The 24,599-nt window shown below is 38.9% G+C and overlaps 1 protein-coding gene across 1 annotated transcript in view; it reads right to left on the reverse strand.

Annotated features, from left to right (window-relative positions):
* LOC142348708 (uncharacterized) overlaps positions 1–24,599 on the reverse strand; it is a 79,769-nt gene that overhangs the window by 7,899 nt on the left and 47,271 nt on the right. Inside the window, exons 4-6 of the mRNA XM_075400198.1 lie at positions 10,137–10,407; positions 9,402–9,777; positions 179–352 (exon numbers count right to left, since the gene is read on the reverse strand). Of these exons, the coding sequence (XP_075256313.1) occupies positions 179–352; positions 9,402–9,777; positions 10,137–10,407 (821 nt within the window). The remainder of the gene's footprint in view (positions 1–178; positions 353–9,401; positions 9,778–10,136; positions 10,408–24,599) is intronic.

The following is a 24,599-nucleotide window of genomic DNA, read 5'->3' on the forward strand; positions in this document are numbered from 1 at the left end:
TCCTTTTCTCTCTCTCTCTCTCTCTCTCTCTCTCTCCCTCTCTCTCTTATCTTCTCTCTCTCCTCTCTCTCTCATTTCGATGTTTTCATACATTGATGTAAGATTTTCTAAAGTCATATCAATTCTGTCAAGTGTGTAAGCTGATGATTGAGAGATACTAGATTTTTACTCATTTTACCTAATTCAGATAGCAGGGCGACACTTCTATTTTCAGGCGGGATCATATCTGCTGCTTCCCTTTCCACTATTACCTCTTCAATACACAGCCAGATGAAACGGACATCTTCCCTCGGAAATTTTGATGTAATCTGTTGAAATAAATCAATGCTTCCGTCTTCAACTCTGGATCTGTCTGAAACATTCTGTTCTCTCAAGGTTATATACGGTTCACGTAAGTGCTAATTAGGCGCATATTTCATGAAAATATCCCATATTTCTGTAGCAAGAGTGTTGCTATATAAATGCTGAGACTAACGAAAGAACATGGTTCTGCAAATTGGGCGCTTATTTAAATCTCACCACAAAATTTCGAGCAGTTCTCAGCGTTTCCTACAGTTTTATCTATACTCCGATCACTTTTGTGATTTTTTTCTGCCTTTTCAACCTCCAATAACTTAGACGAGTTTGAAGCATGTATTAAAAATTTGACTAAAAAAACAGAAGCACTTTGTCTGACTTAGACATGGCTCAACCCTTAAAACAACACCAAATGTTTTTCATTCGATGGTTGAAAAAATATTTACAGTAATCGTAAAAACGGTGGAGATGTTGCTTTCTTCAGTTCAAAAACAACATAAATTGCCATTTTAGTTGCCAAAAAACTTGAGAGACCAGTGTGAGTTTTCTTGTATTAATATGCCGCCAAGATGCACTAAAGACCCAAAATTCTTGTTGGTCTTAAGATATCTTGACAATCTAACGGTTGTTCCAGAAAAAAAACAAGTGGGAATTAAAAAAAAATTGCCAGTTAATTCCTCATGATATCAAATTCTACTGAGCGAACAAAGATGTCAAACAGTAGAGTCAGAGTCATTTATGCAGTTTTCAAATAATTTAAGAAAAAATGAAAGCAAGCTATACAACAGATCATCCCTCATTAAACGAATCATTTGAGCTTAATGACAGTCCAGAAAATTATTTAAAAGCTCTGGAAAACCACTGTTGCCAGAAACTAGACAAACCAATTACTACGAAAATAGAAAATTGACCTCAATTATCAATTTGAGGTCAAGAGAAGAAATTTCAAACGATCAACAACACCTTCAAGAATATACATGCATGCTTCCTCAAAAATTATACCACCACAAATCCGGAAAATATGGAAAAAGAACAAAACTTAGGCTGACAATCACGCAAAAAATAACCTAGCGATAGAAAACGTCGATTGAATTAACTGGCAAATGGTTCTTTGCTCTCAAATTAAAGTAGAACATTTAAAAAATTTCTTCTCGAACACGGGGAAGAAATTAAAAACACAGTTCAGAAAACAAAAAAAAACCAATTGCAAAACCAATATTTAGGAAAGAAAATTTATTAAACAAAAAAATTATAGAAAAAGATCTCTTACTTGATTTACTTCTAAGTTAAAAACTGTTCTTTTAGCAATTCTATTACAACTTTTTGTAAACAGGTGCAGTTAAACCGGACAGACTCAGAATGTCTAAAAGTGGTTAAGTTTCTTCCTCTAAGTCAAAAAAGGCGATAAAGATGATCAATCGCAGTTCAAGCCAGAAATGTTGCAGCCATTTTTAGCAAAACAAAATGAACTGATTGTTGCTGCTCGAATTCAAAGCTGTCTAACCGCTTTCAAGTTTCACAATCTTATTAAAAGTACAGAAAAAACACGGTTGATGTCATTGCAGCCTTGATAGAGTAAATGAAATCAAATCAACACAACAGCAGCGACAAAAACAAAATGCAACCTAAATCCAAAGAAAGCAGATTACCTGATTTTTCATCGAAAATTTTCTCAATAGTACTTATGAGGAAGGAGTAAAACGTAGGAGTTCTCCAGGATCAGAGTTACATACCACCGATGTATTCAAGAAAGCAAAATTAAAATTTGAGGCGGCAATGTAACTTTTCGTCACTTTCAAGAAGTTTTGCGATGCAAAAGAAGTAAATAGTTAATCAAACAGAAAGTCTGTTTCAAAGTTTTTTAATTGTTTTTAGGACTGACTTTTATCTCAAATTGTTTGTTTGTTTTTTGTCTGTTTTGAAAAAAAAAAGAAACATTAAAAGTCAAATTTTACGTGCTAAAAATTGCTTAGCTTTTATCCATGAATACTATTTGCCAATTGTGGGACTTTGTGCTATGTTTTGAGTTGTTTTTCTACATTTTTTTGTTACAACTATATTTCCTTGTGGAAATTTTTATGGAGAAAAATGGGAGAAAGTTTTGTCACCTTTTTCCAGAAAGCAGAAAGTTTGCTTTTTGGACATTTTTAACGTAATGTTTATTCACACAATCCTCTAAGATAGTTTGAGGAGATCAGGTTAAGAAATGCGACATTGAGAACAACGGATAAAATTTTGATACAAGTTTACGTCACTTTTAAGAGATCTAGTGATTTTGAGCGCTAGTGGACCGATGTCCATGGCCATGCCTCTCATCTGCTGTGAGATGTAATCCAAGAATTCCAGGCCAGTTTGTTATTGCGGCGCCATTGACAATTTATATTTTGACTATATCCAAAATTTTTGACCTACTTGACTGACCTACTTTGTCTGTATTGGAAAAAAGAAACATTAAAAATCAAATTTTACACGCTAAAAATTGCTTAGCTTTTATCCATGAATACCATTTGCCAATTGTGGGACATTGTGCTAAGTTTTGAGTTATTTTTCTTCATTTTTTTCGTTACAACTATATTTCGTTGTGGAGTTTTTTGGGAGAAAAATTGGAGAAAGTATTGTCACCTTTTTCAAGAAAGCAGAAAGTTTGTTTTTTTTTGGACATTTTTAATGTAATGTTTATTCACACAATCCTCTAAGATAGTTAGAGGACATCAGATTAAGTAATGCAATAGTGAGAAGAACGGATAAATTTTTGACTAATTCGAATTTAATTACCCACTCATTTTCGACGGAATGATATCAAGTCCAGCGGCTCATTGAAGCGTCCCTAGGTGCCATTACAAAGCAAGTTACGTTTCTTGAAATTTTGTCAGTTAAACACACATTTTCAGAGCTTTTTGTATTACTTTCCTTTGTTCGTCCTTTCATATAATGTCTAATTGACCACAACGGGTTCACAAAATTCTCTCACAAAGTTGAAATTTAGAGATAGTGCAGGAAGCTCTATTCTCAATCCACTTATTTGCATAACTTTTCGCTTAAACAGCTTAAACTGATTGGAATTTTTCAACTGATTGCTGTTAAATATAACTCCTTGTTATGCTTATTTTGATCGAACTCATCAAAACTAAATTTGGATCATAAAACTAATATAAAGCTCATTTTTTTGTTTCGAACTCTCCGCGGGAATATAACCAAAAATTATATTTGTTCACTACTTTGCAAACTTATTTAATTGTGAATTAATTAATCTTAATTTCCTAATTAATCCTGCGAAATTTAATTAATTGTTACAATAGCTCAGTTTTGTCGAAACCTAAAATTTTAGTTGTGATATTTTTTCATGATATGGTTGCCAAAATGAAAGTAGTGCAAATCTCTTCAAGGCGGAGAATGAGGTGAACGCACAGCAGTCTGGAGAAAGAACAAGACAACTTTTACGTAATCATTCAGATGCAATACATTGTTAACGTTTGCAATCAAGACTGCTCGTAGTCTTTGCAAACTATAATGTATTCAAATGCACCCCAGAAACAAGTTTACGTCATTTTTAAGACATCTAGTGATTTCGAGCTCTAGTGGACCGATGCCCATGGCCATGCCTCTCATCCGCTGTGGGATGTAATCCAAGAATTTCGGGCCAGTTTGTTATTGCGGCGCCATTGACAATTTATATTTCGGCTATATCCAAAACTTTTGACCTACTTGACCTTCGTTTCAAAATGTGTCTTGCTTGCGTATCGAATTCCTTGACCGCCATCGACTAACGAAAAGAACGTTTTTGGTGAAGTGCATAGAAAAGAGCGAAAACTAATGATTTATTTGGTGAGCGTAAATTTTGTTTGCATAAATGACTCACAATTTCAAAACATAAACCGACAAATGTCGGAAGAATTTCTCTTGAACAACAAGCTAGGCAATTTAATTCAGGGGCTGTAGCCTAGATCAATTTTTCTATACTGGTGCAAAAATCCTGTCCCACAAAAGTTCAAAAGTGTTTTTTTCAGCAATTCTAATACAACTTTTTGTAAACAGGTTTCGTTAAACCGGACAGACTCAGAATGTCTAAATGTGGTTAAGTTTCTTCCTCTAAGTCAAAAAAGGCGATAAAGATGATCAATCGCACTTCAAGTCAGAATTGTTGCAGCCATTTTCAGCAAAACAAAATGAGCGGATTGTTGCTGCTCGAAATCAAAGCTGTCTAACCGCTTTCAAGTTTCACAATCTTATTAAAAGTACAGAAAAAACACGGCTGATGTCATTGCAGCCTTGATAGAGTAAATGAAATCAAATCAACACAACAGCAGCGACAAAAACAAAATGCAACCTAAATCCAAAGAAAGCGGATTACCTGATTTTTCATCGAAAATTTTCTCAATAGTACTTATGAGGAAGGAGTAAAACGTAGGAGTTCTCCAGGATCAGAGTTACATACCACCGATGTATTCAAGAAAGCAAAATTAAAATTTGAGGCGGCAATGTAACTTTTCGTCACTTTCAAGAAGTTTTGCGATGCAAAAGAAGTAAATAGTTAATCAAACAGAAAGTCTGTTTCAAAGTTTTTTAATTGTTTTTAGGACTGACTTTTATCTCAAATTGTTTGTTTGTTTTTTGTCTGTTTTGAAAAAAAAAAGAAACATTAAAAGTCAAATTTTACGTGCTAAAAATTGCTTAGCTTTTATCCATGAATACTATTTGCCAATTGTGGGACTTTGTGCTATGTTTTGAGTTGTTTTTCTTCATTTTTTTGTTACAACTATATTTCCTTGTGGAAATTTTTATGGAGAAAAATGGGAGAAAGTTTTGTCACCTTTTTCCAGAAAGCAGAAAGTTTGCTTTTTGGACATTTTTAACGTAATGTTTATTCACACAATCCTCTAAGATAGTTTGAGGAGATCAGGTTAAGAAATGCGACATTGAGAACAACGGATAAAATTTTGATACAAGTTTACGTCACTTTTAAGAGATCTAGTGATTTTGAGCGCTAGTGGACCGATGTCCATGGCCATGCCTCTCATCTGCTGTGAGATGTAATCCAAGAATTCCAGGCCAGTTTGTTATTGCGGCGCCATTGACAATTTATATTTTGACTATATCCAAAATTTTTGACCTACTTGACTGACGTACTTTGTCTGTATTGGAAAAAAGAAACATTAAAAATCAAATTTTACACGCTAAAAATTGCTTAGCTTTTATCCATGAATACCATTTGCCAATTGTGGGACATTGTGCTAAGTTTTGAGTTATTTTTCTTCATTTTTTTGTTACAACTATATTTCCTTGTGGATTTTTTTGGGAGAAAAATGGGAGAAAGTATTGTCACCTTTTTCAAGAAAGCAGAAAGTTTGTTTTTTTTTGGACATTTTTAACGTAATGTTTATTCACACAATCCTCTAAGATAGTTAGAGGACATCAGATTAAGTAATGCAATAGTGAGAAGAACGGAAAAATTTTTGACTAATTCGAATTTAATTACCCACTCATTTTCGACGGAATGATATCAAGTCCAGCGGCTCATTGAAGCGTCCCTAGGTGCCATTACAAAGCAAGTTACGTTTCTCGAAATTTTGTCAGTTAAACACACATTTTCAGAGCTTTTTGTATTACTTTCCTTTGTTCGTCCTTTCATATAATGTCTAATTGACCACAACGGGCTCACAAAATTCTCTCACAAAGTTGAAATTTAGAGATAGTGCAGGAAGCTCTATTCTCAATCCACTTATTTGCATAACTTTTCGCTTAAACAGCTTAAACTGATTGGAATTTTTCAACTGATTGCTGTTAAATATAACTCCTTGTTATGCTTATTTTGATCGAACTCATCAAAACTAAATTTGGATTATAAAACTAATAAAAAGCTCATTTTTTTTGTTTCGAACTCTCCGCGGGAATATAACCAAAAATTATATTTGTTCACTACTTTGCAAACTTATTTAATTGTGAATTAATTAATCTTAATTTCCTAATTAATCCTGCGAAATTTAATTAATTGTTACAATAGCTCAGTTTTGTCGAAACCTAAAATTTTAGTTGTGATATTTTTTCGTGATATGGTTGCCAAAATGAAAGTAGTGCAAATCTCTTCAAGGCGGAGAATGAGGTGAACGCACAGCAGTCTGGAGAAAGAACAAGACAACTTTTACGTAATCATTCAGATGCAATACATTGTTAACGTTTGCAATCAAGACTGCTCGTAGTCTTTGCAAACTATAATGTATTCAAATGCACCCCAGAAACAAGTTTACGTCATTTTTAAGACATCTAGTGATTTCGAGCTCTAGTGGACCGATGCCCATGGCCATGCCTCTCATCCGCTGTGGGATGTAATCCAAGAATTTCGGGCCAGTTTGTTATTGCGGCGCCATTGACAATTTATATTTCGGCTATATCCAAAACTTTTGACCTACTTGACCTTCGTTTCAAAATGTGTCTTGCTTGCGTATCGAATTCCTTGACCGCCATCGACTAACGAAAAGAACGTTTTTGGTGAAGTGCATAGAAAAGGGCGAAAACTAATGATTTATTTGGTGAGCGTAAATTTTGTTTGCATAAATGACTTACAATTTCAAAACATAAACCGACAAATGTCGGAAGAATTTCTCTTGAACAACAAGCTAGGCAATTTAATTCAGGGGCTGTAGCCTAGATCAATTTTTCTATACTGGTGCAAAAATCCTGTCCCACAAAAGTTCAAAAGTGTTTTTTTCAGCAATTCTAATACAACTTTTTGTAAACAGGTTTCGTTAAACCGGACAGACTCAGAATGTCTAAATGTGGTTAAGTTTCTTCCTCTAAGTCAAAAAAGGCGATAAAGATGATCAATCGCACTTCAAGTCAGAATTGTTGCAGCCATTTTCAGCAAAACAAAATGAGCGGATTGTTGCTGCTCGAAATCAAAGCTGTCTAACCGCTTTCAAGATTCACAAGTTTACTTCAAGTGCAAAAAACCACGGTTGATGTCATTGCAGCCTTGATGGAGTAAATGAAATCAAATCAACACAACAGCAACGACAGAAGCAAAATTCAAATTAAATCCAAAGAAAGAAGATTTCCTGATTTTTCATTGAAAAAATTCTCCATGATCAGAGTTACATGTCTACGGAGTTCTCCAGGATTTCTGCAGGAGTTCTCCAGGATCAGTGTTACATGCCTACGAGGTACTCATGAAAATACATTAAAATTTGATGCGGCAATATATATTTTTTGTCACTTTCAAGAAGTATAGCGATGCAAAAATTGTAAATAGTTAATCAAAAAGAAAGTCTGTTTCAAAGTTTCTTAGTTGTTTTTAATACTGACTTTAATCTCATTTTGTTTGTTTGTTTTTTGTCTGTATTGAAAAAAAGAAACATTAAAAGTCAAATTTTACGTGCTAAAAATTGCTTAGCTTTTATCCATGAATACTATTTGCCAATTGTGGGACATTGTGCTAAGTTTTGAGTTATGTTCCTTCATTTTTTTCGTTACAACTATATTTCCTTGTGGATTTTTTTTGGGAGAAAAATGGGAGAAAGTATTGTCACCTTTTTCAAGAAAGCAGAAAGTTTGTTTTTTGGACATTTTTAACGTAATGTTTATTCACACAATCCTCTAAGATAGTTTGAGGACATCAGATTAAGTAATGCAATAGTGAGAAAAACGGATAAATTTTTGACTAATTCTAATTACTCACTTATTTTCGACGAAATGATATCAAGTCCAGCGGCTCATTGAAGCGTCCCTAGGTGCCATTACAAAGCAAGTTACGTTTCTCGAAATTTTGTCAGTTAAACACATATTTTCAGAGCTTTTTGTATTACTTTCCTTTGTTCGTCCTTTCATATAATGGCTAATTGACCACAACGGTTTCACAAAATTCTCTCACAAAGTTGAATCTTAGAGAGAGTGCAGGAAGCTCTATTCTCAATCCACTTATCTGCATAACCTTTCGCTTAAACAGCTTTAACTGATTGAAATTTTTCAACTGATTGCTGTTAAATATAACTTCTTGTTATGCTTATTTTGATCGAACTTATCAAAACTAAATTTGGATTATAAAACTAATAAAAAGCTTATTTTTTACCTCTCCTATTCTGCAACCAATTTTATATTAGCTTTATTTCGGAACAATGGAGATCACTCAAAAATTAAGAACGTAAGCGTGAGAAAGTCACTTGAGAAGTCAAAGAATGTTCTAGAAGAAAAGCGAAAAATTGTCAAGCGAAAAATTTGCATAAAAAAGACACACAAGTTTACAATAATTGCTATGAACTTCGTTCAAGAGCATTTAAAAAGAACAGATTAAGAGGTTGATGATTTCTTCCTTTTGGGAAAATCAAAATTTTTCCATGTTTATCAAGTAGAATGTTGGAGAACAGAAATTTCTCTGATAAACAGCCAAGGAGCAGTTCAGCAAAAGTTAAGATAGTGTTTGGAAAGTCGAAAAAAGTGAAAAACAAATTTATTTCTTGTATATCAAGATTCCCAATGCCCTAGTTAATACCCATACTTAACGCCAAGTCAACATCAGTACTGGGAAAATATAATTCCAAGTCTAGATATCAGTACTGATTCAGAGCTATGACCATAAAACATTTAACACTTGTCAGATTTGGCAGGTCTTAATAAAAGTGCGGAAAAAAAGTTCTGTACGGTGATCGAACCCACGCTCTCCATTTTCTTAGATATTCGTCCTTCTTACTGCTCCGCCGTGGCTGTTAAAACTTCGTCTTTTGCGCCGCTCTAATACGCTTCAAAGAGTCAAATTTCAAGCGAGAAAGCGAGCAAATTATATTACATGGGAGACTTGCATTTACAATTGCCCAGTACTGATTAACACTTGGAGTTCGGTATGGGTACCGAGTTCCTTATTTTCATAAAAAAAAACAAGGATTAAGAAAGGCGTAAAATAATCGGAATTTATCAAAATTCGCTCGAGTTCTGGAGAGACTTAATTTCTGGTTCCGTAAATGAATATTGCAAATTATCATCCACCCAAAATTCTTTTCAAACGGTCTGTATAGTGTGACGGCAACAAAGTTTTTTCACGTCTTTGAATTTTCGAGTGTTAATTTACTTATAAATTAGAAGTTAATTTCCTTTTATTTCAGAACTCAAAAACTAACCAATGACATGCACAGCAATGATCCAACTATTTTGTCCAAACTCCAATGTCATCCCTTGTTCCCAATCAATCGAACTCATAGGAACAAAATTCACAGTTTTGAAAACTGCTCCTGAGATACCGTTACGAATTGATTGTTCAATCGAACTGCCTTTTTGGATTGAGAATTTGAAGAACTCAAAATCTGACGATACAATGAGAAGCAATGTTACATCTATCTGGTTCAGTGGTATGCTTAACTGAGGTTCGAGGCTTGTAATTGATGATGAATTTGAGGTGGCTACCAGCTCCTTGCTAGAGCCAAGTTTGCTCCAGAAACTGAGAGACTTTTTCAGAAATTTGTCGTATTGATCGCTCAAGCCCAGTTGATTATAAATCTGAAAACAAAAATCAGAGAATGTATATCACTTTTGAAGAAGAGTAAAGACCTATTGGTAAGATGAGAGTAAAGTGAACCAAATAGCCTGTTCACAAGAACAATCAAGCCCTTGAAGTTGGTCTCAAGAGCTTATTAATAAAAAAAAATTTTGGGCTAATTACATGCTCAAAATGGTTTGATTTCACAAAAAGCAAAATTTATTGAACTTTGCCTTTTAGGATATTGATCACGTAATGTCAGCGCATTGCTCTGCTTATGTTGTTCAAGTCACCTATAGTTTGGTGTTTTGGTGTATGGTGGGCACACCTGGATATCAATAAAGAGCATCGATTGGAGAATAGTGAACAAATAATTAACCTTTTTGAGGACCCAACTTCCAGTTGTGAACCAGTTCACAGACTTCACGTGAGAGCTGTTTTGAAGGTCTTTCAAGCTGCGTTCAAGGTTTTTCGGATTTGAAATGGAATACACCATGATCCGAGATGCAGAATTGTCTTGTCCAATCGAATCGGCTGAGGAGCATATTTCGTCGATTGCTTCAAAAATGACATCATAGGAGTATGGAATTGATGCATTTTTTCTCCGACGTCTGATTTCGGTGAGCGTGTTGGCTGCTGATTTAAACTTACCTGGTATTATGAACCTGTTTCGTTTTCTTACAACTAAACGCTCTTTGATAATTTTAATATTTCTTTGAAAATTTGAGCTTTAAATACTTTATATTTACATTTCATATATAGATTTAAGGCAACTGGTTATACACCCTTGCAAAAAACTCCAAAATGAGAAACGAAATTTAACTTGTTAAGTTAATGCCAACAATTTAATGTAGTTTCCTGTCAATATTCGACTTGCGCTGCAAAACTGCAATAAGTCTGTAGATATTTCGAAAACGACAAAATCAATTGAAGACAGCTTAGATAAACAATAACGAATATTACCTCATGGTTGTTATCGGCACCCAGAAGTTAACAAACTCCGAGGCGAAGTCGAGGTGTTACGAGAACTTCGAGGGCGATAACAACCGTGTGGTATTTTTTTAATCAACACATGTTGCGATCATTTCAAAATTGAGCACATTCAAAATTATACCACATTGCAGCAACAATTCAAATGTTAGACTACAAGTTTATCAAACTCTTTCCATCATTAGACTACGAGTTTATCACCACTCTTTTATCGCCACTGTTTACTTAGTAACAGCGGCGATGAAAGAGTGTGATAAACTCGTAGTCTAATGCTGAAGTGTTTTTCCAGTGTCGATCGGGCATTAAAGTTTATTACACTGGCAGTTTATTTAACCACTATTTTCGCAAAAGGTTTTTATTAATAAATATTTCCAAACGGTTGTTATCGACACCGAAAAGTTATCAACTTCCGAGGCGAAGCCGAGGTGTTATGATAACTTCGAGGGCGATAACAAACGTGTGGCAATTTTTTTAATCAATACCTATTGCGATCAATTTTGTTTTTCTTACGCAGAGGAGTTTTGAGATTCTACAAGTTTTTTACGACTCGAAGAGGAGTATTGAGATTCCACAGGTTTTTACGACTCAAAGAGGAGTATTGAGATTCTACAGGTTTTTACGACTCGAAGAGGAGTATTGAGATTTCACAGGTTTTTTTAGCAGGAAGCAACTTTGTTCATGACTTGAATTTTGGCTTCTTTCTATTCGAGCTTTTACCTCCGTTTTTGATTTTTGACTTCTGTTTTTGTAATGTATAGCAATTGGTATCAGTCTGTAATTCAAGGTGAAGAGGTAATTTGAGAAAATTTGATCCCATTTAACTACCTACCCCGCCCTCCAAAAAACTACCCCCCCCACGTACATACCCCCCGTACCTACCCCATAAACCCAACGTAACTACCCCACTCCACCCTCGGTAATTTGAGAAAATTTGATCCCATTTAACTACCTACCTCGCCCTCCAAAAAACTACCCCCCCACGTACATAACCCCCCCCCCCCAAATACCTACCCCCCCCACGCACCTACCCCTCCCCCCCGCATCGTACCTACCACCACCCCACCTACCTACACCCCCACCACCACCTACCTTCCCCCACCTACCAACCCCCCCCCCCCCCTCCACCACCAGCACCTACCCACACCCCTGAACTGAAAAAAAATTTAATTCTTTTTATATTATGCTGGTCTGCTATTTTTGTTATTTCTAGTGTTTTTTAGAAATTCTGATTTTGTCCAAGTTAGGGTAGAAATTATTTTGCACGACGTTTTGAGTCGTTTCTGGTATTCTACCGGCTATCTTTTTATAGCAGCAAGCAATTTTGTTCATGACTTGAATTTTGACTTCTTTCTGTTTGAGCATTTACCTCCGTTTTTGATTGTTGACTTCTTTTTTCGAACATTGGACTTTAACAGTAGCTTCGTTCGTAATGTATAGTAGTTAGGAATTGCTGGTAATGTTCAAGGTGAGGAGGTCATTTTGAGAGTTTTTGTTCCTACATAAGTTCCATCTAATTATCTAAACTACACCGCAAACCCCCCCCCCACCAACTATCTACCCCCCCACCACCTATCTTCCCCCCCAACTTACCACCACTTACCCTTACCCCTTCCCTTCACCTAGTTTTACCCCCACATACCCCCCACAACTACCCCAGCACTACCCACCTCCCCACCCTATCTACCCACTCACCCACCTACCTAACCTCCACCTACCCTTACTACCCAAACTACCCCCTCCTTTCACCTAACTACCACCGCCCACCCCCCCCCCCAAACTACCCCAGAACTACCCACCTCAGCAACCTATCTACCCACCCACCCCACCTAGCTCCCCCCGCACCTTAATAATTGTCGACGTTTTTAAAACACTTTAATGTGGTTAGTTGGGCTACTTGTGTTTTTTTTCTCTTGTCTGTTTTGATGTTCTGATTTCGGTGAAGTTAGGTTAGAGATTATAACGCACGACAATTCGAGTCGTTTCCGGTATTCTACCGGCTATATTTTTTTTAGCAAACAGCAAGTTTGTTCATGACTTGAATTTTGACTTCTTTCTGTTCGAGCATCTACCTCCGTTTTTGATTGTTGACTTCTTTTTTCGAACATTGGACTTTAACAGTAGCTTCGTTCGTAATGTATAGTAGTTAGGAATTGCTGGTAATGTTCAAGGTGAAGAGGTCATTTTGAGAGTTTTTGTTCCTACATAAGTTCCATCTAATTATCTAAACTACACCGCAAACCCCCCGCCAACTATCTACCCCCCCACCACCTATCTTCCCCCCCAAATTACCACCAACTACCCCTACTCCTTCCCTTCACCTAGTTTTACCCCCACATACCCCCCACAACTACCCCAGCACTACCCACCTCCCCACCCTATCTACCCACTCACCCACCTACCTAACCTCCACCTACCCTTACTACCCAAACTACCCCCTCCTTTCACCTAACTATCACCGCCTAACCCCCCCCCCAAACTACCCCAGAACTACCCACCTCAGCAACCTATCTACCCACCCACCCCACCTAGCTCCCCCCGCACCTTAATAATTGTCGACGTTTTTAAAACACTTTAATGTGGTTAGTTGGGCTACTTGTGTTTTTTTTCTCTTGTCTATTTTGATGTTCTGATTTCGGTGAGGTTAGGTTAGAGATTATAACGCACGACAATTCGAGTCGTTTCCGGTATTCTACCGGCTATATTTTTTTTTAGCAAACAGCAAGTTTGTTCATGACTTGAATTTTGACTTCTTTCTGTTCGAGCATCTACCTCGGTTTTTGATTGTTGACTTCTTTTTTCGAACATTGGACTTTAACAGTAGCTTCGTTCGTAATGTATAGTAGCTAGGAATTGCTGGTAATGTTCAAGGTGAAGAGGTCATTTTGAGAGTTTTTGTTCCTACATAAGTTCCATCTAATTATCTAAACTACACCGCAAACCCCCCCACCAACTATCTACCCCCCCACCACCTATCTCCCCCCCCAACTTACCACCACCTACCCCTACCCCTTCCCTTCACCTAGTTTTACCCCCACATACCCCCCACAACTACCCCAGCACTACCCACCTCCCCACCCTATCTACCCACTCACCCACCTAACTAACCTCCACCTACCCTTACTACCCAAACTACCCCCTCCTTTCACCTAACTACCACCGCCTACCCCCCCCCCCCATACTACCCCAGAACTACCCACCTCAGCAACCTATGTACCCACCCACCCCACCTAGCTCCCCCCGCACCTTAATAATTGTCGACGTTTTTATAACACTTTAATGTGGTTAGTTGGGCTACTTGTGTTTTTTTTCTCTTGTCTATTTTGATGTTCTGATTTCGGTGAGGTTAGGTTAGAGATTATAACGCACAACAATTCGAGTCGTTTCCGGTATTCTACCGGCTCTATTTTTTTTAGCAAACAGCAAGTTTGTTCATGACTTGAATTTTGACTTCTTTCTGTTCGAGCATCTACCTCCGTTTTTGATTGTTGACTTCTTTTTTCGAACATTGGACTTTAACAGTAGCTTCGTTCGTAATGTACAGTAGTTAGGAATTGCTGGTAATGTTCAAGGTGAAGAGGTCATTTTGAGAGTTTTTGTTCCTACATAAGTTCCATCTAATTATCTAAACTACACCGCAAACCCCCCCACCAACTATCTACCCCCCGCCACCTATCTTCCCCCCCAACTTACCACCACCTACCCCTACCCCTTCCCTTCACCTAGTTTTACCCCCACATACCCCCCACAACTACCCCAGCACTACCAACCTCCCCACCCTATCTACCCACTCACCCACCTACCTAACCTCCACCTACCCTTACTACCCAAACTACCCCCTCCTTTCACCTAACTACCACCGCCTACCCCCCCCCCCAAACTACCCCAGAACTACCCACCTCAGCAACCTATCTACCCACGCACCCCACCTAGCTCCCCCCGCACCTTAATAATTGTCGACGTTTTTAAAACACTTTAATGTGGTTAGTTGGGCTACTTGTGTTTTTTTCTCTTGTCTATTTTGATGTTCTGATTTCGGTGAGGTTAGGTTAGAGATTATAACCCACGACAATTCGAGTCGTTTCCGGTATTCTACCGGCTATATTTTTTTTTAGCAAACAGCAAGTTTTTTCATGACTTGAATTTTGACTTCTTTCTGTTCGAGCATCTACCTCCGTTTTTGATTGTTGACTTCTTTTTTCGAACATTGGACTTTAACAGTAGCTTCGTTCGTAATGTACAGTAGTTAGGAATTGCTGGTAATGTTCAAGGTGAAGAGGTCATTTTGAGAGTTTTTGTTCCTACATAAGTTCCATCTAATTATCTAAACTACACCGCAAACCCCCCCCCCACCAACTATCTACCCCCCGCCACCTATCTTCCCACCCCAACTTACCACCACCTACCCCTACCCCTTCCCTTCACCTAGTTTTACCCCCACATACCCCCCACAACTACCCCAGCACTACCAACCTCCCCACCCTATCTACCCACTCACCCACCTACCTAACCTCCACCTACCCTTACTACCCAAACTACCCCCTCCTTTCACCTAACTACCACCGCCTGACCCCCCCAAACTACCCCAGAACTACCCACCTCAGCAACCTATCTACCCACCCACCCCACCTAGCTCCCCCCGCACCTTAATAATTGTCGACGTTTTTAAAACACTTTAATGTGGTTAGTTGGGCTACTTGTGTTTTTTTCTCTTGTCTATTTTGATGTTCTGATTTCGGTGAGGTTAGGTTAGAGATTATAACCCACGACAATTCGAGTCGTTTCCGGTATTCTACCGGCTATATTTTTTTTTTAGCAAACAGCAAGTTTTTTCATGACTTGAATTTTGACTTCTTTCTGTTCGAGCATCTACCTCCGTTTTTGGTTGTTGACTTCTTTTTTCGAACATTGGACTTTAACAGTAGCTTCGTTCGTAATGTATAGTAGTTAGGAATTGCTGGTAATGTTCAAGGTGAAGAGGTCATTTTGAGAGTTTTTGTTCCTACATAAGTTCCATCTAATTATCTAAACTACACCGCAAACCCCCCCCACCAACTATCTACCCCCCCACCACCTATCTTCCCCCCCAACTTACCACCACCTACCCCTACCCCTTCCCTTCACCTAGTTTTACCCCCACATACCCCCACAACTACCCCAGCATTACCCACCTCCCCACCCTATCTACCCACTCACCCACCTACCTAACCTCCACCTACCCTTACTACCCAAACTACCCCCTCCTTTCACCTAACTACCACCGCCTACCCCCCCCACCCAAACTACCCCAGAACTACCCACCTCAGCAACCTATCTACCCACCCACCCCACCTAGCTCCCCCCGCACCTTAATAATTGTCGACGTTTTTAAAACACTTTAATGTGGTTAGTTGGGCTACTTGTGTTTTTTTTCTCTTGTCTATTTTGATGTTCTGATTTCGGTGAGGTTAGGTTAGAGATTATAACGCACAACAATTCGAGTCGTTTCCGGTATTCTACCGGCTCTATTTTTTTTAGCAAACAGCAAGTTTGTTCATGACTTGAATTTTGACTTCTTTCTGTTCGAGCATCTACCTCCGTTTTTGATTGTTGACTTCTTTTTTCGAACATTGGACTTTAACAGTAGCTTCGTTCATAATGTATAGTAGTTAGGAATTGGTGGTAATGTTCAAGGTGAAGAGGTCATTTTGAGAGTTTTTGTTCCTACATATGTTCCATCTAATTATCTAAACTACACCGCAAACCCCCCCCCACCAACTATCTACCCCCCCACCACCTATCTTCCCCCCCCCCAACTTACCACCACCTTCCCCTACCCCTTCCCTTCACCTAGTTTTACCCCCACATACCCCCCACAACTACCCCAGCACTACCCACCTCACCACCCTATCTACCCACTCACCCACCTACCTAACCTCCACCTACCCTTACTACCCAAACTACCCCCTCCTTTCACCTAACTACCACCGCCTACCCCCCCAAACTACCCCAGAACTACCCACCTCAGCAACCTATCTACCTACCCACCCCACCTAGCTCCCCCCGCACCTTAATAATTGTCGACGTTTTTAAAACACTTTAATGTGGTTAGTTGGGCTACTTGTGTTTTTTTTCTCTTGTCTGTTTTGATGTTCTGATTTCGGTGAAGTTAGGTTAGAGATTATAACGCACGACAATTCGAGTCGTTTCCGGTATTCTACCGGCTATATTTTTTTTTTAGCAAACAGCAAGTTTTTTCATGACTTGAATTTTGACTTCTTTCTGTTCGAGCATCTACCTCCGTTTTTGATTGTTGACTTCTTTTTTCGAACATTGGACTTTAACAGTAGCTTCGTTCGTAATGTACAGTAGTTAGGAATTGCTGGTAATGTTCAAGGTGAAGAGGTCATTTTGAGAGTTTTTATTCCTACATAAGTTCCATCTAATTATCTAAACTACACCGCAAACCCCCCCCACCAACTATCTACCCCCCGCCACCTATCTTCCCCCCCCAACTTACCACCACCTACCCCTACCCCTTCCCTTCACCTAGTTTTACCCCCACATACCCCCCACAACTACCCCAGCACTACCAACCTCCCCACCCTATCTACCCACTCACCCACCTACCTAACCTCCACCTACCCTTACTACCCAAACTACCCCCTCCTTTCACCTAACTACCACCGCCTGACCCCCCCAAACTACCCCAGAACTACCCACCTCAGCAACCTATCTACCCACCCACCCCACCTAGCTCCCCCCGCACCTTAATAATTGTCGACGTTTTTAAAACACTTTAATGTGGTTAGTTGGGCTACTTGTGTTTTTTTCTCTTGTCTATTTTGATGTTCTGATTTCGGTGAGGTTAGGTTAGAGATTATAACCCACGACAATTCGAGTCGTTTCCGGTATTCTACCGGCTATATTTTTTTTTTAGCAAACAGCAAGTTTTTTCATGACTTGAATTTTGACTTCTTTCTGTTCGAGCATCTACCTCCGTTTTTGATTGTTGACTTCTTTTTTCGAACATTGGACTTTAACAGTAGCTTCGTTCGTAATGTATAGTAGTTAGGAATTGCTGGTAATGTTCAAGGTGAAGAGGTCATTTTGAGAGTTTTTGTTCCTACATAAGTTCCATCTAATTATCTAAACTACACCGCAAACCCCCCCCACCAACTATCTACCCCCCCACCACCTATCTTCCCCCCCAACTTACCACCACCTACCCCTACCCCTTCCCTTCACCTAGTTTTACCCCCACATACCCCCCACAACTACCCCAGCATTACCCACCTCCCCACCCTATCTACCCACTCACCCACCTACCTAACCTCCACCTACCCTTACTACCCAAACTACCCCCTCCTTTCACCTAACTACCACCGCCTACCCCCCCCCCAAACTACCCCAGAACTACCCACCTCAGCAACCTATCTACCCACCCACCCCACCTAGCTCCCCCCGCACCTTAATAATTGTCGACGTTTTTAAAACACTTTAATGTGGTTAGTTGGGCTACTTGTGTTTTTTTTCTCTTGTCTATTTTGATGTTCTGATTTCGGTGAGGTTAGGTTAGAGATTATAACGCACAACAATTCGAGTCGTTTCCGGTATTCTACCGGCTCTATTTTTTTTAGCAAACAGCAAGTTTGTTCATGACTTGAATTTTGACTTCTTTCTGTTCGAGCATCTACCTCCGTTTTTGATTGTTGACTTCTTTTTTCGAACATTGGACTTTAACAGTAGCTTCGTTCATAATGTATAGTAGTTAGGAATTGGTGGTAATGTTCAAGGTGAAGAGGTCATTTTGAGAGTTTTTGTTCCTACATATGTTCCATCTAATTATCTAAACTACACCGCAAACCCCCCCCACCAACTATCTACCCCCCCACCACCTATCTTCCCCCCCCCAACTTACCACCACCTACCCCTACCCCTTCCCTTCACCTAGTTTTACCCCCACATACCCCCCACAACTACCCCAGCACTACCCACCTCACCACCCTATCTACCCACTCACCCACCTACCTAACCTCCACCTACCCTTACTACCCAAACTACCCCCTCCTTTCACCTAACTACCACCGCCTACCCCCCCAAACTACCCCAGAACTACCCACCTCAGCAACCTATCTACCTACCCACCCCACCTAGCTCCCCCCGCACCTTAATAATTGTCGACGTTTTTAAAACACTTTAATGTGGTTAGTTGGGCTACTTGTGTTTTTTTTCTCTTGTCTATTTTGATGTTCTGATTTCGGTGAGGTTAGGTTAGAGATTATAACGCACAACAATTCGAGTCGTTTCCGGTATTCTACCGGCAATATTTTTTTTAGCAAACAGCAAGTTTGTTCATGACTTGAATTTTGACTTCTTTCTGTTCGAGCATCTACCTCCGTTTTTGATTGTTGACTTTTGTTTAAGAACAGTGGAATTTAACAGTAGCTTCGTTTGTAATGTATAATAACTAGGAACTGCTGGTAATGTTCAAAGTTAAGAGGTCATTTTGAGATTTTTTGTTTCTATATAAGTGACCCCTAATTATCTAAACTACACCGCTCAACCACCCCACCAACCAACTATCTACCCCTCCCCCCAACACCTACCTAATCCTCCCCCCACCTCACCGCCTCCCCCAACAAACCCCCACATACCCCTACCCCCTCCCTTCACCTAGCTATTTCCTACCTACCCCTCCAACTACCACAGCACTACCTACCTACCCAGCCTATCTACCCACCCAACAACTCACCAAGCTCCCCCCGCACCTAAAAAGTTGTCGGCATTTTTAAAACACTTTAATGTGGTTTGTTGGGCTGCTTTTGTTTTTTTTCTCTTGTCTATTTTGATGTTCTGATTTCGGTAATGTTAGGTTAGCGATTATAGTAAACGACGATTCGAATCGTTTCCGTTATTCTACCGGCTATGTTTTTTTTTAGCAGAAAGCAATTTTGTTTATGACTTGAATTTTCTCTTCTTCCTGTTCGAGCATTTACCTCCGTTTTTGATTGTTGACTTCTGTTTTCGAACATTGGACTTTAACAGTAGCTTCGTTTTTAATGTATAGTAATTATGAACTGCTGGTAATGTTCAAAGTGAAGATGTCATTTTGAGATTTTTTGTTCCTATATAAGTCAACCCCTAAATATGTAAACTACACCGCACAAACCTCTCATCACCTGTCTAACCCCCCCCCCAAACACCTACCTCCCCCCGCCCCCGCAGCACCCCGCCACCAACTCACCCCCACCTACCCGTACGCCTCCCTTCACCTAGCCACCCCCACATACCTCCCCAAATACCCCTGCACTACCCACCTCCCCAATCTATTTACCCACCCACCAACCTACCTATTGAAAGTATAGAATGTTAATTGTTTAAAGTATGAAAAGATATACGTACCTCAATCCACGTGCTGATTTACAACCTTGTTATTTTTGAAATGAGTGAATGCAACAAGGAAATAACACGTGCTATTTATATCAGATTTGTCCCCAACTTTTCATATTGTTATGTGTGATATGTTGACCCTTGATCTTTTGGAGAAGTAAATTATCAGAGTCAATAGCTAGTTAAAATTGGATCTCATAAGAAGTCAAGGAAGTTAAAAATTAAAGGTGATCACAGTGAATGTAAAAGTGTGGTAATTTGGGGCAATACTTAGGAACTGAATTTTGTGTTAATCGCCTGGGTTGTCAGCCACTATTTCTAATTTAACTATTCGATTACAAGATTTGTCTCTGCGTTCCCATTAGCCGACAGGTGCCCAGATGTGCCCAGAGCTTTTCTAAGTTAGGTAATCAAACCCCCTCGTTAATAAAAAAAACTTTGTTGCTGCGCCTCTTTGCAATAAAAGAGGGTCGCTGAAATCACAGGGGGAGGAAGACAGAGAGGACAAGGAGAGACAAGTCTTGTAGTCAAGAAGTGGCCAAGTGAGACCAGAAGGAACAAGAGTAAGAAGCTTCTGTAGCTGGTTGGGGTTCTTCAGTTGTGGAGTTGGAAGCTTGTGTAACTGGTTGGGGGACTTCAATTGTGGAGTTGGAAGCTTGAGTAACTGGTTGGGGGACTGCGTCTGTGGAGTCGAGAGCTTGTGTCCATGGTTGGGGGACATCAATCGTGGAGTGCTAAGTGTGTGTAGCTAAGCAGTGGATTCTGCTCGTGAAGTCAAGAGTGAGTGGAGCTGTTGTGGGGGATCACTAAGGAGCGGGGAGGTTCAATTGTATAACAGAGCTGTCGGAGAACCAGGATTGCTTAGTATAGCTGAGAGCAGCTCAGCTTAAACATCTGTTTCATCTTCAATTGTGTGTGCTGTGCTTCTGTAAGATACAAGTTTGGTCGAAAGAGACATAAGTTGGTGGTAAAACATTTCTTAAATAGGACTAGGATTAGGGTTCGAGTACATTATCCTCGGAGGGTGTTGGTATTCTCATCGTGCTTAATCGCGGCAGAAAAACCCTGGCTTAGGGTCAATGTCCTGCTTTCTATTTTGTCAGGGATATTACAGAACTCGAACAGAACACCAACTTCTAGATTAGTTTAGTCAACCAAACTCTTTTTGTTTACTTTTTTTCTCTAACAGTGCTACCATATGCAACAAGTGCTAACCTGGTGCTATAAAGCAGTTTTTGGATACACAAACATAACAACTCACCGCTTCGTCGTCCTATAACAAAGCCACCAACAGGCAACAGATTCACAAACGCTGGAGAAAGGAAAGGAGTTTCGATCTAAGTTTGAACAAGATTTTTTTCACAGCCCGATTTTTTTTACGAAAGAATATTTACCTAGAGCAGTACTAGCTTAGAAAAACAAAGGACAGATTTATTTGGGCAGCATAAGATTTTGGTTCAGTAGGGAACAATTAAAGTTAACGAGTTAGTTCAAGGCGAACGGAAATTAAACGAGATTAAGGAGGGCCTAACAATGAGCTCAAAATCAGAAAGATTGGTATTCAGAGGGCGTGAGGATGATTTCTTGTATTTTGCTGAACAGTTTGAGGCTCGTATGCACTCTATAAAACTTGGTAAAGTTCTTAGTGGGGAAGCCACCTATCTAGATTATATGCAAACTGTTAGAAATAATTCTTCGGAGGAGCAACGCAGGCAAGCTATAGAAAAGGGGCGGGAAGAATTAGAAGAGAAAAAGAAGACTTTGTGGTACGATTTAGTTCAGGCTTTAGACAAAACATCAGTTCTTTTTCCTAGACCACATAAAGATGATGGCACTAGAGCTTGGGATGTACTGTGTAAACGCTTCAAAAGTTTCGAGAAGCCTCAGCTACATAAATTGATAGCACAATTAACGAGCCTTAGGAAGGCTTCAAGTGAGATTATAGTAAATTACCTCACCAGAGCAGATGATATGCAATACAACTTAACACTAGTGAGTGAAGGAATCAGTGAAAAAATGTTTGTCTCAAAAAATTTAAGGGCTTCCGAAGGAATATGAAATTTTCGCAACACTCGTGAAGTACAGCAAAGACGAGAAAACTCTAGAGGAAATTAAACAAGACCTGATAAACTTCGATAAGGAAAATGTAAAAAAAAACAGAGAGCATTTTCTTTATCAAGTAACGGAAATGTTTCAACTGCCAGAAATTGGGACATATCGCAAAAGAATGTAGGCTTAAGAAAATGACTCATGAACAAACCAAAGCTTCCCCAATAAAATGTTTTAAGTGTGGTGATAACGGCCATAGAGCTAAATTTTGTAGAAAGCAACAGAAAACTGAGAAAAAGTTTGTGAGTCAAAGCAGAAGAACGAATCAGAAAGGCTCGAAAAATTTAGTTGAGGAGAAGAATTTAGAAGAAGAAGAAGAAGAAGAAGAAGAAGAAATCTTTTCCTTCTTTCAAATGTCAGACAACAACCTTGCAAATGAGCTGAGCTTGGACTCAGGTGCAACCAGTCATATGATAAAAAGTGAAAGTTTATTCATAGATATAGACAAGGAATATTCGGGTAGCATCACTAATGCAATCAGCAGTAAAAGTTTAATTAGTGGGAAAGGAACAGTTGAAATTAGGGTTTTTGATTCCAATGGTTCAGAGCGAAAAATAAAATTAAGTAATGCGTTGCTTGTTCCGAACAACACAAGGAATCTGTTATCAGTGTCAAAACTTAGAGCTGCAGGCAATGAGGTCTTATTTGGTAGAACTTTGGAAATACGAACTAAGAACGGAACAGTTTTCCCTTTTGAGGAAAGAGATAGTTTTTTTTTATCTGGAACAACATTGATTACGAAGAAATCTCAGAGCAGTGCAATTTAGCAAATGGAGATACCCTTAGTTTGTGGCATAAGCGTTTGGGCCACAATATTGTTGAGGATATATACAAACTAAAAGATCACGCAGTAGAACTAAAACTAAGCGAGCACAACTTAACAATCTGTGAAACATGTCAGCTAAATAAATCAAAGAAACTTCTAGTACCAAAAGACTCAGGAACAAGAGCAAGCGAAGGCTTAGAAATTGTCCATACTATCAATTTAGGGCCAATACAACCGGAAGCGGTCGATGGCCACAGGTATGCAATAGGGTTCGTTGATAGTTATAGCAGATATCAGAAACTTTATATTTTGAGGTCAAGGGACGGGGCTTTTGAAAAAGTTAAGCAGTTCTATACAGACATAGGACATCCAGGAACTTTCGTTTGCGACGGTGCAGGGGAATATGTCTCAAATGACATAAAACAATTATGTAGACAAAAAGGCGTTAGACTTGAGTTCTCGGCACCGTACACACCACAAGAAAACGAAAAGGTTGAGAGGAATTGGGGGACAATCACCCCAATGGCTAGATGCCTTTTAGAGCAGTCAGGTTTATAAAAGTAGTATTGGCCATATGTACTTAATATGGCAAGTGAGACAAAAAACTTTTGTTTCCATTCAAGTATTCAAAGGACACCTTTTGAGGCAATGTACAAGAAGAAAACTAACTTAGAGTCTATCGAAGTGTTTGGTTGTTCAGCTTTTGTTCATGTTGAAAAAAGTTTTTGAGGTAAAATTGACAGAATTTCTCGAAAAGGAAATTTTTTGGGCTCTTCAGACATTAGTAGGACTTATCTAATAGGTATTCAAAATGACAAAGGGGTCTTCAAGTTTAGAAAATCTCAGAATGTAACCTTCAACGAAAACGAAATGTTTATTGAAGTTAAAGAAATGACGGAGGAGATAGTCAACAAGCATCGGTCAGATAGTGATAGAGATTTAAACCCGGTAGCTTTTCTTGGTGAAATTGTGAACAACGAATTACTACTTAAGTCTATTGATGAAGCAATTAGGGATAAAAATTTGTACGAAGCAATGAAATTGGAATACAACTCTTTAGTGGAGAATAAAGTTTGGGAACTGGTAAAAAACAACGGAAATAAACCCATTGGTAGCCGCTGGCACTTTGCTCTTAAGTTTGGTCCTAGCGGGGAGATAACAAAGTATAAGACATGATTTGTAGCAAAAGGATTTAGCCAAGTTCCAGGTCGGGATTACAACAAAACATACTCACCAACAACACGCCTCTCAACAATTCGTATACTGATAAGCTGCGCACTATAATAAAACACCGAGTTGAAACAAAAGGATATAATCCATTCAAGTTTCCATTCAAGTATTCAAAGGACACCTTTTGAGGCAATGTACAAGAAGAAACCTAACTTAGAGTCTATCGAAGTGTTTGGTTGTTCAGCTTTTGTTCATGTTGAAAAAAGTTTTCGAGGTAAGATTGACAGAATTTCTCGAAAAGGAAATTTTTTGGGCTCTTCAGACATTAGTAGGACTTATCTAATAGGTATTCAAAATGAAAAAGGGGTCTTCAAGTTTAGAAAATCTCGGAATATAACCTTCAACGAAAAGGAAATGTTTATTGAAGTTAAAGAAATG

Source organism: Convolutriloba macropyga, chromosome 1 (genome assembly GCF_964194025.1).
Source record: "Convolutriloba macropyga chromosome 1, txConMacr16.3, whole genome shotgun sequence".
Lineage (NCBI taxonomy): Eukaryota > Metazoa > Xenacoelomorpha > Acoela > Convolutidae > Convolutriloba > Convolutriloba macropyga.